General features: G+C 38.6%; 1 protein-coding gene across 1 annotated transcript in view; it reads left to right on the forward strand.

The window, feature by feature from the left end:
- OTOG (otogelin) overlaps positions 1 to 15,661 on the forward strand; it is a 576,525-nt gene that overhangs the window by 451,731 nt on the left and 109,133 nt on the right. Inside the window, 1 exon segment of the mRNA XM_053689346.1 lies at positions 13,593 to 13,682. Coding sequence (XP_053545321.1) covers positions 13,593 to 13,682 — 90 coding nt within the window.

Raw genomic sequence — 15,661 nt, forward strand, 5'->3', positions numbered from 1 at the left:
ACCTGAATACGTTAGCCAAATTTATCAAGAAAGCTGTCAAAAAGCCATGCACCAAGTACGGTTCGATGAGCAGCGGACTGTTGTTAACTAACAGTCATCGATCTCGCTGCTCATCGGCTTATTCACAGTTTTCATGCTAGCCTGTCACTAAGCACTCACACTTTACTATACTGTTATACCCCCTAAATCGCCGCTCCCGGAGCCCTCCGCAATGATGACGTCATTTAAAGGAACCGTCATTCGTCGTTTAGTCGTCGGGATCGATGGATGCTCCGCGTCGGATGTCTTCAAGATGGTGCCACTCCTCATCGGATGGAAGAAGATAGAAGATGCCGCTTGGATGAAGACTTCTGCCCATCTGGAGGACAACTTTGCCCGGATTCGTTGAGGAATTAGGCCCGGCTGGGTGAAGACGGCTCAAGGTAGGGAGATCTTCAAGGGGTTAGTGTTAGGTTTTTTAAGGGGGGTTTGGGTGGGTTTTAGAGTATGGTTGGGTGTGTGGGTGGTGGGTTTTAATGTTGGGGGGTGTATTTCTTTTTTACAGGTAAAAGAGCTGATTACTTTGGGGCAATGCCCCGCAAAAAGCCCTTTTAAGGGCTATTTGTAATTTAGTATAGGGTAGGGAATTTTATTATTTTGGGGGGATTTTTTATTTTATTAGGGGGCTTAGATTAGGTGTAATTAGTTTAAACTTCTTGTAATTTTTTTTATTTTCTGTAATTTAGAGATTATTTTTTTTTGTACTTTAGTTAATTTTAGTTATTTTTATTTAATTGTAGGTAATTGTATTTAATTCATTTAATTTATTTAATTGTAGTATAGTGTTAGGTTAGGATTTATTTTACAGGTAAATTTGTAGTTTTTTTAACTAGGTAGCTATTAAATAGTTAATAACTATTTAATAACTATTGTACCTAGTTAAAATAAATACAAAGTTGCCTGTAAAATAAATATAAACCCTAAAATAGCTACAATGTAATTATTAGTTATATTGTAGCTATCTTAGGGTTTATTTTATAGGTAAGTATTTAGTTTTAAATCTGAATAATTTATTTAATTATAGGAATATTTATTTAGATATTTTAAATAATATTTAAGTTAGGGGGGTGTCAGGGTTAGGGTTAGACTTAGGTTTAGGGGTTAATAGATATAATGTAGGTGGTGGCGGTGTAGTGGGGGCAGATTAGGGGTTAATAAATGTAATAATGTAGGTGGCGGTGGGCTCCGGGAGCGGCGGTTTAGGGGTTAAACAATTAATTTATTACGGCGGGGTCCAGGATCAGCAGGATAGGGGTTAATAACTTTATGTAGGTGGCGGCGGTATAGGGGGCGGCAGATTATGGGTTAATAGGTATAATGGAGGTGGCGGCAGGGTCCGGGAGCGGCGGTTTAGGGGTTAAACATTTTATTTAGTTGCGGCACGTCTGGGAGTGGCGATTTAGGGGTTAGTACGTATAATGTAGGTGGTGGCGGTGTCGGGCGGCTGTTTATGGGTTAATAAGTATAAAGTAGGTGGCGGCGGTGTAGGGGGGGGAAGATTAGGGGTGTTTAGACTCGGGGTACATATTAGGGTGTTAGATGCAGACACTTCCCATAGGAATCAATGGGATATCGGGCAGCAGTGAACATGAGCTCTCGCTGCTATCAGACTCCCATTGATTCCTATGGGATCCGCCGCCTCAAGTGCGACGGATTAAAAACCAGGTATGCTGGGCCGGAATAGTGGCGAGCTTACCTGGTTGTTCTTTGATAACTAACAAAAGTAGTCAGATTGTGCCGAACTTGCGTTCAGAACATCTGGAGTGACATAACCATCGATCTGTGTCGGACTGAGTCCGGCGGATCATATGTTACGGCACTAGATTCTACTTTTGCCGGTCTGTAGGGCTTGATAACTATGGCGAATCAGCCTAATACGCTGCAGAATTCCAGAGTATTTGCGGTTGACGGCTTGATAAATAGAGGCCTATATCTGAATCATTAAAGTGTTTGGGTTTCATGTCCCTTTAAATAGCTCCCCCCAGCTAGCTTCACTCACCCCAGCAAAGTTTCCCTTTCAAGCTAGCTCCTTTACTTTATATTGGAGACATCTCAGAGGGACAGACTCTTGTTTTGTAGAGTTCCTTGAGGGCAGCCCCTGCGAGTGCTGATGGGGTTTGGCAAAGTTGTAATCATCAGCCCTTTTCGTGAAATGTAAGTTATAAGAATTATTGCTTATTGTTTCCTACTGATTTCAGTGGTAGCTAGACACGCGGATGGGCAAAAAAGTCAGAATGGAGGAATCTGTTGGACCAAATATTCAAGAAATGTAGTTTTCTAAATATTCAGCTGCCGTGCTCTTTGGTATTTTTCTCGTTACCATGACTGACCTCTAGTGCGCTGTAGAGCCGCGCTAATCCCAACCCTTCTTCACAGAGCACCAGGGTGGGCTAAAAGGACTTAGCCTTTACTGCTGGCCCTGGGATCCACTGTGCTAAGCCTCCTATTAGCCCCCCTGGGGCTCTGTGAAGGGGGGTTGGGATTAGCGCGGCTCTCCAGAACACTAGAGGTAAATCTTTTTAACCCCTAATGTAATTTAAAAGAAATTAATGAATATTGATGAATTGCATGTGCATTTATTCATTTTATTTACATTTCATGGTGCATTCATTCGGATATTCATTTCTCGAAAATAAAGCGAATATCTGTGTTTCGATAACAAATTTGCATTTGTAACAAATCACATGGATATGTCTTGTGGTAGCCAACAATGATACAGCATGTCTGTTATTTAGAAAGTGCTAACTGAAAAAATAAATCACAGGAAAGCAAGACAAATAAATAATGAATATATATATTCATTATATATACACTTATTTGAGCATTCTCTTTGTTTAATTTCTCCTAAAGAAAGCAGAGCAGATTTGTGCAGTGATCTCTGTGTAGTTCAGGATTCTTAGCTTAGACATAAAGGGATCCTGAGTAAACTAATTATAATCTGAGGTTGAGTGGTTCATATCTGTCATCAGCTGTTATGTTTTTCTTTTACACTTCTGAACTGTTGAAATTTTACTATACACTTAAATTAAATTCCAATTTGCCATTGATTTGTGCTAAATCATATACAAAGTTTCCCAGACTTTTAATTAGATGAACAAAAAAAATTAAAGGTTGAAGCCCAAATGTTGTTCTAAATAATAATACACAAATATGTCAGTTAGAATTTGATTATAACTTAGTTATATCTTATGTATAAGACAAACATAGAAGACTCAAACAGAGGTGATTTCACCCCATAGTAGCAACATTTGCGATTCAGAGGTACCCCAAATTTAATAACGTTATTAACAACAAGGGCAAGTACCCTACAAGCTAACTGCAACATCTGCACCATAATAACTGTTGTTCAGTTCCAGAAGTGCAGCGACTTACTCTTTATCCCCTATATACCACATTCTCTTTTGACTATCATCTGACATTTTACAGGGGTCAAAACTCTCCCTTCATTCTAGTCTTGTGCTAGGTTATGTATCTAGCAAGTGCACTTATTGTTGTAAAATCATTTGTTTTAGCTCGCAGCCATAACCATATTGCCTAGCTCCAGAAAGGTCAAAACAGCTGTTTTTAGGTGGCATACTGGCTAAAAAATGCATTTACAGGTGTACCTCAGAGATATTGCGGGCTCTGTTCCAAATTACTGCAATAAAGCAAATATCACAATAAAGCGAGTCATAAATATTTTGGTTTGAAAGTGCATGTAAAAGTGTGCAATAGCCACCTACATTATACTTATTAACCCCTAATCTGCCACCCCTACACCGCCGCCACCTTCATTATACTTATTAACCCCTAATCTGCCGCCCCTACATCGCCGCCACCTACATTATACTTATTAACCCCTAATCTACCACCCCTAATCTACCCTGTTATACTAAAATTACATTAAACTACAAATTAAATTAACTATATTATATATTTAAACACCTAACCTTACTCAAATAATTTAAATCTACAATAAAAAATTGCAAAGTTACAAAAAAACTAACAAACACTAAGTTACAAAAAAAATAAACACTAAGTTACACAAAATAAAAAATAAATTATTAAAGATTTAAATTAATTACACCTAATCTAAGACCCTATGAAAATAAAAAAGCCCCCCCAAAATAAAAAAACCCTAACCTACAATAAACTACAAATAGCCCTTAAAAGGGCCTTTTACGGGGCATTGCCCCAAAGAAATCAGTTCTTTTGCCTGTAAATAAAAAATACAAATAACCCCCCATCAGTAAAACCCACCACCTACACAACCAACCCCCCCAAATAAAAACCTAACTAAAAAACCTAAGCTCTATTGCTGCCCAAACCCTAATCTTAAACTAAAAGCCACCCAATAACCCCTTAAAAAAACACTAACCCCTGAAGATCCACTTACAGTTTTGAAGATCCGACATCCATCCTCAAAGAAGCTGGGAGAAGTCCTCATCGAAGCTGGCAGAAGTCTTCATCCAAGTCCGCAGAAGTCTTCACCCAGACGGCATCTTCTATCTTCATCCATCCGGACCGGAGCGGCTCCATCTTCAAGACGTCCGATGCGGAGCATCCTCTTCTTACGACGTCTTCTTGAACAATGAAGGTTCCTTTAAATGACGTCATCCAAGATGGCATCCCTTAGATTCCGATTGGCTGATAGATTTCTATCAGCTAATCGGAATTAAGGTCGGATGTCTTGAAGATGGAGCCGCTCTGCGCTGGATGGATGAAGATAGAAGATGTCATCTGGGTGAAGACTTCTGTGGGCTTGGATGAAGACTTTGGCCGCTTTGATGAAGAATTCTGCCGACTTCAATGAGGACTTCTCCCGGCTTCTTTGAGGATGGATGTCAGATCTTCAAAACTGTTAGTGGATCTTCAGGGGTTAGTGTTAGGTTTTTTTAAGGGTTTATTGGGTGGCTTTTAGTTTTAGATTAGGGTTTGGGCAGCAATAGTGCTAAATGCCCTTTTAAGGGCAATGCCCATCCAAATGCCCTTTTCAGGGCAATGGGGAGCTTAGGCTTTTTTAGTTAGGTTTTTATTTGGGGGGGTGTTGGTTGTGTGGGTGGTGGGTTTTACTGTTGGGGGAGTAATTGTATTTTTTATTTAAAGGCAAAAGTGCTGATTTCTTTGGGGCAATGCCCCGCAAAAGGCCCTTTTAAGGGCTATTTGTAGTTTATTGTAGGTTAGGGTTTTTTTTATTTTTGGGGGGGGGCTTTTTTATTTTCATAGGGCTCTTAGATTAGGTGTAATTAGTTTAAATCTTTGATAATTTATTTTTTATTTTGTGTAACTTAGTGTTTATTTTTTTTGTAACTTAGTGTTTGTTAGTTTTTTGTAACTTTGTAATTTTTTATTGTAAATTTAAATTATTTGAGTAGGATTAGGTGTTTAAATATATAATATAGTTAATTTAATTTGTAGTTTAATGTAATTTTAGTATAACAGTATAGATTAATTATTAGTTTAATTTAGTTTAATGTAATTTAGTATAATAGGGTAGATTAATTAATAGTTTAATATAGTTTAATGTAATTTTAGGATAATAGTTAGGGTAGGTTCATTATTAGTTTAATGTAGTTTAATTTAAATCTAAAGGTAAGTTTAAATTTATTATAAGATAGGGATGAGTTAATATTTAATGTAAAGTTAGCGGGTTGTTAGGTTTAGGGGTTAATAGTTTAATTTAGTTTATGGCGATGTGGGGGGCTGGCGGTTTAGGGGTTAATAGGTTTAGTAAGTGCTAGTGATGTGGGAGGCCAGGGGTTTAGGGGTTAACACCTTTAGTTAGTTGCGGCGGGGTCCAAGAGCAGCGGGATAGGGGTTAATAACTTTATTAGAGTTGTGGTGGGGTCCGGGAGCGGCGGGATAGGGGTTAAACAGTTTAGTATAAATAAAGCTGTGAAAAAGCCAAAGAGCAGCGAGATTGATGACTGTTTAGTTAACAACAGTCCGCTGCTCATCGCCCCGTACTTGGTGCAAGGCTTTTTGACAGGTTTTGATATAAATATGGAGAGCATATTCAGGTCCGTGGCCGCGATGTTAGGCGATGTCAGGCGAGCGTATTGGTGCAGTCGAATGCAAGTAATTAGACGGCTTGATAATTAGGCCTCATAATCTTTTTTTGCTGGTGGTGCGTGTGTATTTATATGTTTATATGTATATAAATGGATATATGTATATAATATATGTATGTATGTATGTGTGTGTGTGTAAACATGTGTATTTATGTGTTTATATGTATATATATATATATATATGTATATATGTATATAATATATGTATGTATGTGTGTGTAAACATGTGTATTTATGTGTTTATATGTATATAAATGTATATATGTATATAATATATGTATGTATGTGTATTTATGTGTTTATATGCATATATATATATATATATATATAGATATAAGTATGTGTAAACATGTGTATTTATGTGTTTATATGTATATATGTATATAATATATGTATGTATGTATGTGTGTGTAAACATGTGTATTTATGTGTTTATATGTATATACTGTATATGTATATATATATGTATATAATATATGTATGTTTGTGTAAACATGTGTATTTATGTGTTTATATGTATATATATATGTATATAATATATTCTCCAGAAAAAGATAAGCACAATCTTACATATATATTCAGCAGCCAGGGTGCACTTTAACTCACATTACCGTCCCATCAAAAAGGCACTCGCTGTCTTCATAAAAAGTGACTTTTATTTTAATCCATCATAAGAAATGACATGTCATTTCTTATGATGGATTAAAATAAAAGTTACTTTTTATGAAGAACAGCGAGTGCCTTTTTGATGGTACTGTATATAATATATGTATGTATGTGTGTAAAAGTGTATTTCTCCAACATAGGTGTGTCCGGTCCACGGCGTCATCCTTACTTGTGGGATATTCTCTTCCCCAACAGGAAATGGCAAAGAGCCCAGCAAAGCTGGTCACATGATCCCTCCTAGGCTCCGCCTACCCCAGTCATTCTCTTTGCCGTTGTACAGGCAACATCTCCACGGAGATGGCTTAGAGTTTTTTAGTGTTTAACTGTAGTTTTTATTATTCAATCAAGAGTTTGTTATTTTAAAATAGTGCTGGTATGTACTATTTACTCAGAAACAGAAAAGAGATGAAGATTTCTGTTTGTATGAGGAAAATGATTTTAGCACCGTAACTAAAATCCATGGCTGTTCCACACAGGACTGTTGAGAGCAATTAACTTCAGTTGGGGGAACAGTGTGCAGTCTCTTGCTGCTTGAGGTATGACACATTCTAACAAGACGATGTAATGCTGGAAGCTGTCATTTTTCCCTATGGGATCCGGTAAGCCATGTTTATTACGATGGTAAATAAGGGCTTCACAAGGGCTTATTAAGATTGTAGACTTTTTCTGGGCTAAATCGATTAAGTTTTAAAACATATTTAGCTTTGAGGAATCATTTTATCTGGGTTTATTGATATTATAATATCGGCAGGCACTGTATTAGACACCTTATTTCTCTGGGGCTTTCCCAAAGCATAAGCAGAGCCTCATTTTCGCGCCGGTGTGGCGCACTTGTTTTTGAGAGGCATGGCATGCAGTCGCATGTGAGAGGAGCTCTGATACTTAGAAAAGACTTTCTGAAGGCGTCATTTGGTATCGTATTCCCCTTTGGGCTTGGTTGGGTCTCAGCAAAGCAGATACCAGGGACTGTAAAGGGGTTAAAGTGTTAAAACGGCTCCGGTTCCGTTATTTTAAGGGTTAAAGCTTCCAAATTTGGTGTGCAATACTTTTAAGGCTTTAAGACACTGTGGTGAAAATTTGGTGAATTTTGTACAATTCCTTCATGTTTTTTCGCAATTGCAGTAATAAAGTGTGTTCAGTTTAAAATTTAAAGTGACAGTAACGGTTTTATTTTAAAACGTTTTTTGTACTTTATTATCAAGTTTATGCCTGTTTAACATGTCTGAACTACCAGATAGACTGTGTTCTGAATGTGGGGAAGCCAGAATTCCTGTTCATTTAAATAAATGTGATTTATGTGATAATGACAATGATGCCCAAGATGATTCCTCAAGTGAGGGGAGTAAGCATGGTACTGCATCATTCCCTCCTTCGTCTACACGAGTCTTGCCCACTCAGGAGGCCCCTAGTACATCTAGCGCGCCAATACTGCTTACTATGCAACAATTAACGGCTGTAATGGATAATTCTGTCAAAAACATTTTAGCCAAAATGAACCCTTGTCAGCGTAAGCGTGGCTGCTCTGTTTTAGTTACTGAAGAGCATGACGACGCTGATATTAATATCTCTGAAGGGCCCCTAACCCAATCTGAGGGGGCCAGGGAGGTTTTGTCTGAGGGAGAAATTACTGATTCAGGGAGCATTTCTCAACAGGCTGAACCTGATGTAATTGCATTTAAATTTAAGTTGGAACATCTCCGCATTCTGCTTAAGGAGGTATTATCCACTCTGGATGATTGTGAAAAGTTGGTCATCCCAGAGAAACTATGTAAAATGGACAAGTTCCTAGAGGTGCCGGAGCTCCCAGAAGCTTTTCCTATACCCAAGCGGGTGGCGGACATTGTTAATAAAGAATGGGAAAGGCCCGGTATTCCTTTCGTCCCTCCCCCCATATTTAAAAAATTGTTTCCTATGGTCGACCCCAGAAAGGACTTATGGCAGACAGTCCCCAAGGTCGAGGGAGCGGTTTCTACTTTAAACAAACGCACCACTATACCCATAGAGGATAGTTGTGCTTTCAAAGATCCTATGGATAAAAAATTAGAAGGTTTGCTTAAAAAGATGTTTGTTCAGCAGGGTTACCTTCTACAACCCATTTCATGCATTGTCCCTGTCACTACAGCCGCATGTTTCTGGTTTGATGAACTGATAAAGGCGCTCGATAGTGATTCTCCTCCTTATGAGGAGATTATGGACAGAATCAATGCTCTCAAATTGGCTAATTCTTTCACCCTAGACGCCACTTTGCAATTGGCTAGGTTAGCGGCTAAGAATTCTGGGTTTGCTATTGTGGCGCGCAGAGCGCTTTGGTTGAAATCTTGGTCGGCTGACGCGTCTTCCAAGAACAAGCTACTAAACATTCCTTTCAAGGGGAAAACGCTGTTTGGCCCTGACTTGAAAGAGATTATCTCGGATATCACTGGGGGTAAGGGCCACGCCCTTCCTCAGGATCGGCCTTTCAAGGCAAAAAATAGACCCAATTTTCGTCCCTTTCGTAAAAACGGACCAGCCCAAAGTGCTACGTCCTCTAAGCAAGAGGGTAATACTTCTCAAGCCAAGCCAGCTTGGAGACCAATGCAAGGCTGGAACAAGGGAAAGCAGGCCAAGAAGCCTGCCACTGCTACCAAGACAGCATGAAATATTGGCCCCCGATCCGGGACCGGATCTGGTGGGGGGCAGACTCTCTCTCTTCGCTCAGGCTTGGGCAAGAGATGTTCTGGATCCTTGGGCGCTAGAAATAGTCTCCCAGGGTTATCTTCTGGAATTCAAGGGACTTCCCCCAAGGGGGAGGTTCCACAGGTCTCAGTTGTCTTCAGACCACATAAAAAGACAGGCGTTCTTACATTGTGTAGAAGACCTGTTAAAAATGGGAGTGATTCATCCTGTTCCACTAAGAGAACAAGGGATGGGGTTCTACTCCAATCTGTTCATAGTTCCCAAAAAAGAGGGAACGTTCAGACCAATCTTAGATCTCAAGATCTTAAACAAGTTTCTCAAGGTTCCATCTTTCAAGATGGAAACCATTCGAACTATTCTTCCTTCCATCCAGGAGGGTCAATTCATGACCACGGTGGATTTAAAGGATGCGTATCTACATATTCCTATCCACAAGGAACATCATCGGTTCCTAAGGTTTGCATTCCTGGACAAACATTACCAGTTCGTGGCGCTTCCTTTCGGATTAGCCACTGCTCCAAGGATTTTCACAAAGGTACTAGGCTCCCTTCTAGCGGTGCTAAGACCAAGGGGCATTGCAGTAGTACCTTACCTGGACGACATTCTGATTCAAGCGTCGTCCCTTCCTCAAGCAAAGGCTCACACGGACATTGTCCTGGCCTTTCTCAGATCTCACGGCTGGAAAGTGAACGTGGAAAAGAGTTCTCTATCCCCGTCAACAAGGGTTCCCTTCTTGGGAACAATTATAGACTCTTTAGAAATGAGGATCTTTCTAACAGAGGCCAGAAAAACAAAACTTCTAGACTCTTGTCGGATACTTCATTCCGTTCCTCTTCCTTCCATAGCTCAGTGCATGGAAGTGATCGGGTTGATGGTAGCGGCGATGGACATAGTTCCTTTTGCGCGCATTCATCTAAGACCATTACAACTGTGCATGCTCAGTCAGTGGAATGGGGACTATACAGACTTGTCTCCGAAGATACAAGTAAATCAGAGGACCAGAGACTCACTCCGTTGGTGGCTGTCCCTGGACAATCTGTCTCAAGGGATGACGTTCCGCAGACCAGAGTGGGTCATTGTCACGACCGACGCCAGTCTGATGGGCTGGGGCGCGGTCTGGGGATCCCTGAAAGCTCAGGGTCTTTGGTCTCGGGAAGAATCTCTTCTACCGATAAATATTCTGGAACTGAGAGCGATATTCAATGCTCTCAAGGCCTGGCCTCGGCTAGCGAGGACCAAGTTCATACGGTTTCAATCAGACAACATGACAACTGTTGCGTACATCAACCATCAGGGGGGAACAAGGAGTTCCCTAGCGATGGAAGAAGTGACCAAAATCATTCTATGGGCGGAGTCTCACTCCTGCCACCTGTCTGCTATCCACATCCCAGGAGTGGAAAATTGGGAAGCGGATTTTCTGAGTCGTCAGACATTGCATCCGGGGGAGTGGGAACTCCATCCGGAAATCTTTGCCCAAGTCACTCACCTGTGGGGCATTCCAGACATGGATCTGATGGCCTCTCGTCAGAACTTCAAAGTTCCTTGCTACGGGGCCAGATCCAGGGATCCCAAGGCGGCTCTAGTGGATGCACTAGTAGCACCTTGGACCTTCAAACTAGCTTATGTGTTCCCGCCATTTCCTCTCATCCCCAGGCTGGTAGCCAGGATCAATCAGGAGAGGGCGTCGGTGATCTTGATAGCTCCTGCGTGGCCACGCAGGACTTGGTATGCAGATCTGGTGAATATGTCATCGGCTCCACCTTGGAAGCTACCTTTGAGACGAGACCTTCTTATTCAGGGTCCGTTCGAACATCCGAATCTGGTTTCACTCCAGCTGACTGCTTGGAGATTGAACGCTTGATTTTATCGAAGCGAGGATTCTCAGATTCTGTTATCGATACTCTTGTTCAGGCCAGAAAGCCTGTAACTAGAAAGATTTACCACAAAATTTGGAAAAAATATATCTGTTGGTGTGAATCTAAAGGATTCCCTTGGGACAAGGTTAAGATTCCTAGGATTCTATCCTTCCTTCAAGAAGGATTGGAAAAAGGATTATCTGCTAGTTCCCTGAAGGGACAGATTTCTGCCTTGTCGGTATTACTTCACAAAAAGCTGGCAGCTGTGCCAGATGTTCAAGCCTTTGTTCAGGCTCTGGTTAGAATCAAGCCTGTTTACAAACCTTTGACTCCTCCTTGGAGTCTCAATTTAGTTCTTTCGGTTCTTCAGGGGGTTCCGTTTGAACCCTTACATTCCGTTGATATTAAGTTATTATCTTGGAAAGTTTTGTTTTTAGTTGCGATTTCTTCTGCTAGAAGAGTCTCAGAATTATCTGCTCTGCAGTGTTCTCCTCCTTATCTGGTGTTTCATGCAGATAAGGTGGTTTTACGTACTAAACCTGGTTTTCTTCCAAAAGTTGTTTCTAACAAAAACATTAACCAGGAGATTATCGTACCTTCTCTGTGTCCAAAACCAGTTTCAAAGAAGGAACGTTTGTTGCACAATTTGGATGTTGTTCGCGCTCTAAAATTCTATTTAGATGCTACAAAGGATTTTAGACAAACATCTTCCTTGTTTGTTGTTTATTCAGGTAAAAGGAGAGGTCAAAAAGCAACTTCTACCTCTCTCTCTTTTTGGATTAAAAGCATCATCAGATTGGCTTACGAGACTGCCGGACGGCAGCCTCCCGAAAGAATCACAGCTCATTCCACTAGGGCTGTGGCTTCCACAAGGGCCTTCAAGAACGAGGCTTCTGTTGATCAGATATGTAGGGCAGCGACTTGGTCTTCACTGCACACTTTTACCAAATTTTACAAGTTTGATACTTTTGCTTCTTCTGAGGCTATTTTTGGGAGAAAGGTTTTGCAAGCCGTGGTGCCTTCCATTTAGGTGACCTGATTTGCTCCCTCCCTTCATCCGTGTCCTAAAGCTTTGGTATTGGTTCCCACAAGTAAGGATGACGCCGTGGACCGGACACACCTATGTTGGAGAAAACAGAATTTATGTTTACCTGATAAATTTCTTTCTCCAACGGTGTGTCCGGTCCACGGCCCGCCCTGGTTTTTTAATCAGGTCTGATAATTTATTTTCTTTAACTACAGTCACCACGGTACCATATGGTTTCTCCTATGCAAATATTCCTCCTTAACGTCGGTCGAATGACTGGGGTAGGCGGAGCCTAGGAGGGATCATGTGACCAGCTTTGCTGGGCTCTTTGCCATTTCCTGTTGGGGAAGAGAATATCCCACAAGTAAGGATGACGCCGTGGACCGGACACACCGTTGGAGAAAGAAATTTATCAGGTAAACATAAATTCTGTTTTATGTGTTTATATATATATATATATATTTGTATATAATATATGTATGTGTGTAAACATGTGTATTTATGTGTTTATATGTGTGTGTGTATATATAAATATATATATATATATATATATATACATATATACACATGTGTATTTATGTCTTTATATGTGTGTGTGTATATATATATATATATATATATATATTTATACGTGTATTTATGTGTTTATATGTATATATGTATATAATATATGTATGTATGTGTAAACGTGTATTTATGTATATATATGTATGTGTAAACATGTGTATATATGTATTTAGGGTATAATGGACCCCTTAATAATTGTTTTTATCCTTAGTGACAATCCCCTCATCATTTGTAAAATTGCATGTTGACGACATTTTCTTACTCTCAATTTTGTGCAGATATTCAGGTTTTATAAATTGTTTAGACCTGTGAATAAACATGTCCCTTAATTACCATTACATTCTAACTTTATTGGTGAAAATTGTTTTTCTTTATTGCGCTGTTTTTGCTAGGGATTCGTACTCTCTCAAAATCAGTTACATCGCCGCTTGCCAAAGTCATAGCTTTGTGTAATTTTAAAATATAGCAATATTAAATGAAATATTTTATTTCTAGTGGTTTCTGTATGGATTGCAGGATTCGCTAGCGACCCTGCAACTCTGTATTTGAACCTTGCAAATGGGTTAAACACATAGTTAAAGTGACACTGGTAATTTCTCATTTTATTTCAAATATGTAAATATACTTGCTCAAGAAATAAACCTACACAAGTACTGTATTTCCATTTTTATTAAGTTCTAATAACTAATTGTATCATGTTATTGTTTATAGGGAAATTTAAATGAAATGACACTATGTTTGGCAGTGCTGGAGCTGACACACTTAAGTAACCAGATAATAATCGATAGGATAAACAGGAAAGTAAGTGTTTTTACTTTATTTTTGTGCAGTATGTTAAGAACGGTAATGTAATATCCCCAGAAGTACGCTGAGTGAATGCTAAATGCTTTTGAGAAGAAAGTCTCTATTATTTCGCTAGACATTTGCAGATTATTGGACATGTCAGAATTTGAGGAACTTTTGCTGAGGTTATTTGCCACTTAGATATAAATTAACACATGGTTTATATAATAGATTGATTAAAAAATGATCCAACAAATTTGATTTAATTGACTCGGTGGATAATTCCAAGAATTCAAAATATAATGCAAGAGAATGATTGAAAATGAGAAGTTTGTTTTATTTGTGGCTAAGGAAGGTTACAAACTTCACTTTTGTATTTTTTGAAGTAAATCTTCCTTTGTATAAAATATGCACTTTCTTATTTTAAAGTTTAAAGAAAAGTTGCTGATTGAATAATAATAATAAAAAAAAATAGTTAATTGCATGAAAACAGGCAAACAAAAAAATTGTAAGAAACAAGGCTATAGCAGATTTTCAATTAAGTCCTCACAAACATCTAGATTACGAGTTTTGCGCTAAACAGGGTGTAAAACGAATGCAACCAAAGTTGCGTTATTTCACCCTCCATATCGCTGCCATTACAAATTTTTGAAAAGTCTCCTTGTGCGTGCGATATGGTTGTGTTAAGCTCCATACCGCACAAAATCCAAGGGCTGCTTTGACGTGCCCATGCGCACTTTAGAAAAAACTAACACCTGCTATTGCGGAATGAAAAATTTCCGTAACGCAACCCAATTAATGTCTATGGGGGAAAAAAAAGTTACATTTAAACCTAACACCCTAACATAAACCCCAAGTCTAAACACACCTAATCTGCCGCCCCCGACCTCGCCGCTACCTAAATAAAGTTATTAACCCCTAATCTGCCGCTCCTGACATCGCCACCACTAATAAAAGCTATTAACCCCTAATCCGCCACTCCCCAACATCACCGCCACTATAATAAAGTTATTAACCCCTATTATGCCGCTCCCCCACATCACCTCACTATAATAAAATTATTAACCCCTAAACCTCCGGACTCTCACATCTCCTCAAATAAATAAACCTATTAACCACCAAACTGCTGGCCCCCCACATCGCAAAACACTAAATTAAACTATTAACCCCTAAACCTAACACCCCCCAACCTTAAATTAAAATTACAATATAACTATCTTAAAATCAATAAAAACGTACCTGTGAAATAAAAATAAACCTAGCATTAAACTATAAATTAACCTAATATAACTAATCTAATAAAATAAAAAATACTACCAATTAAAATATCTAAATTACAAATTTTAAAAAAACTAACACTAAGAAAAAAATTGAAAATCTAAAATACAACTTAAAAAAAACAAATCCTATGAAAAATTTAAAAAACAAAAATAAATAACACTAATTCACGAAAAATACTAAGATTACAAAAAAATAAATAAAATGATCAAAAATAAAAACAATTACACCTAATCTAATAGCCCTATAAAAATAAAAAAGCACCCCCAAAATAAAAACACCCCCTAGCCTACAATAAACTACCAATAGCCCTTAAAAGGGCCTTTTGTAGGACATTGCCCTAAATAAATCAGCTCTTTTATCTGTAAAAAAAATACAAAGTCCCCCCAACAGTAAAACCCACCACTAGGGAATAGGCGAATGTTTCTAAATATTCGAAATTTAAAACAAATTTTTAAACATTCGTTCGTTCGAATCGAATTTCAAATACTTATATAACATTCTAACATTCTATTTTTTAATTTTCGTTTTCAAATTTTTCAATAAAATTCGAAAATATTCAGTTGAATAATAGAATGTTTAGCTATGTATTCATTCAATTTCGAAATATAATATTCAAATTCGAATGTGACATTTGAATTCGAATGTAAGATTCAAATTTTAAAAAGTATTTCTAGTCTACAACTGTGTTTAATAAATGTAATATATATATTGGTAAA

This window comes from Bombina bombina, chromosome 7 (assembly GCF_027579735.1).
Source record: "Bombina bombina isolate aBomBom1 chromosome 7, aBomBom1.pri, whole genome shotgun sequence".
NCBI lineage: Eukaryota > Metazoa > Chordata > Amphibia > Anura > Bombinatoridae > Bombina > Bombina bombina.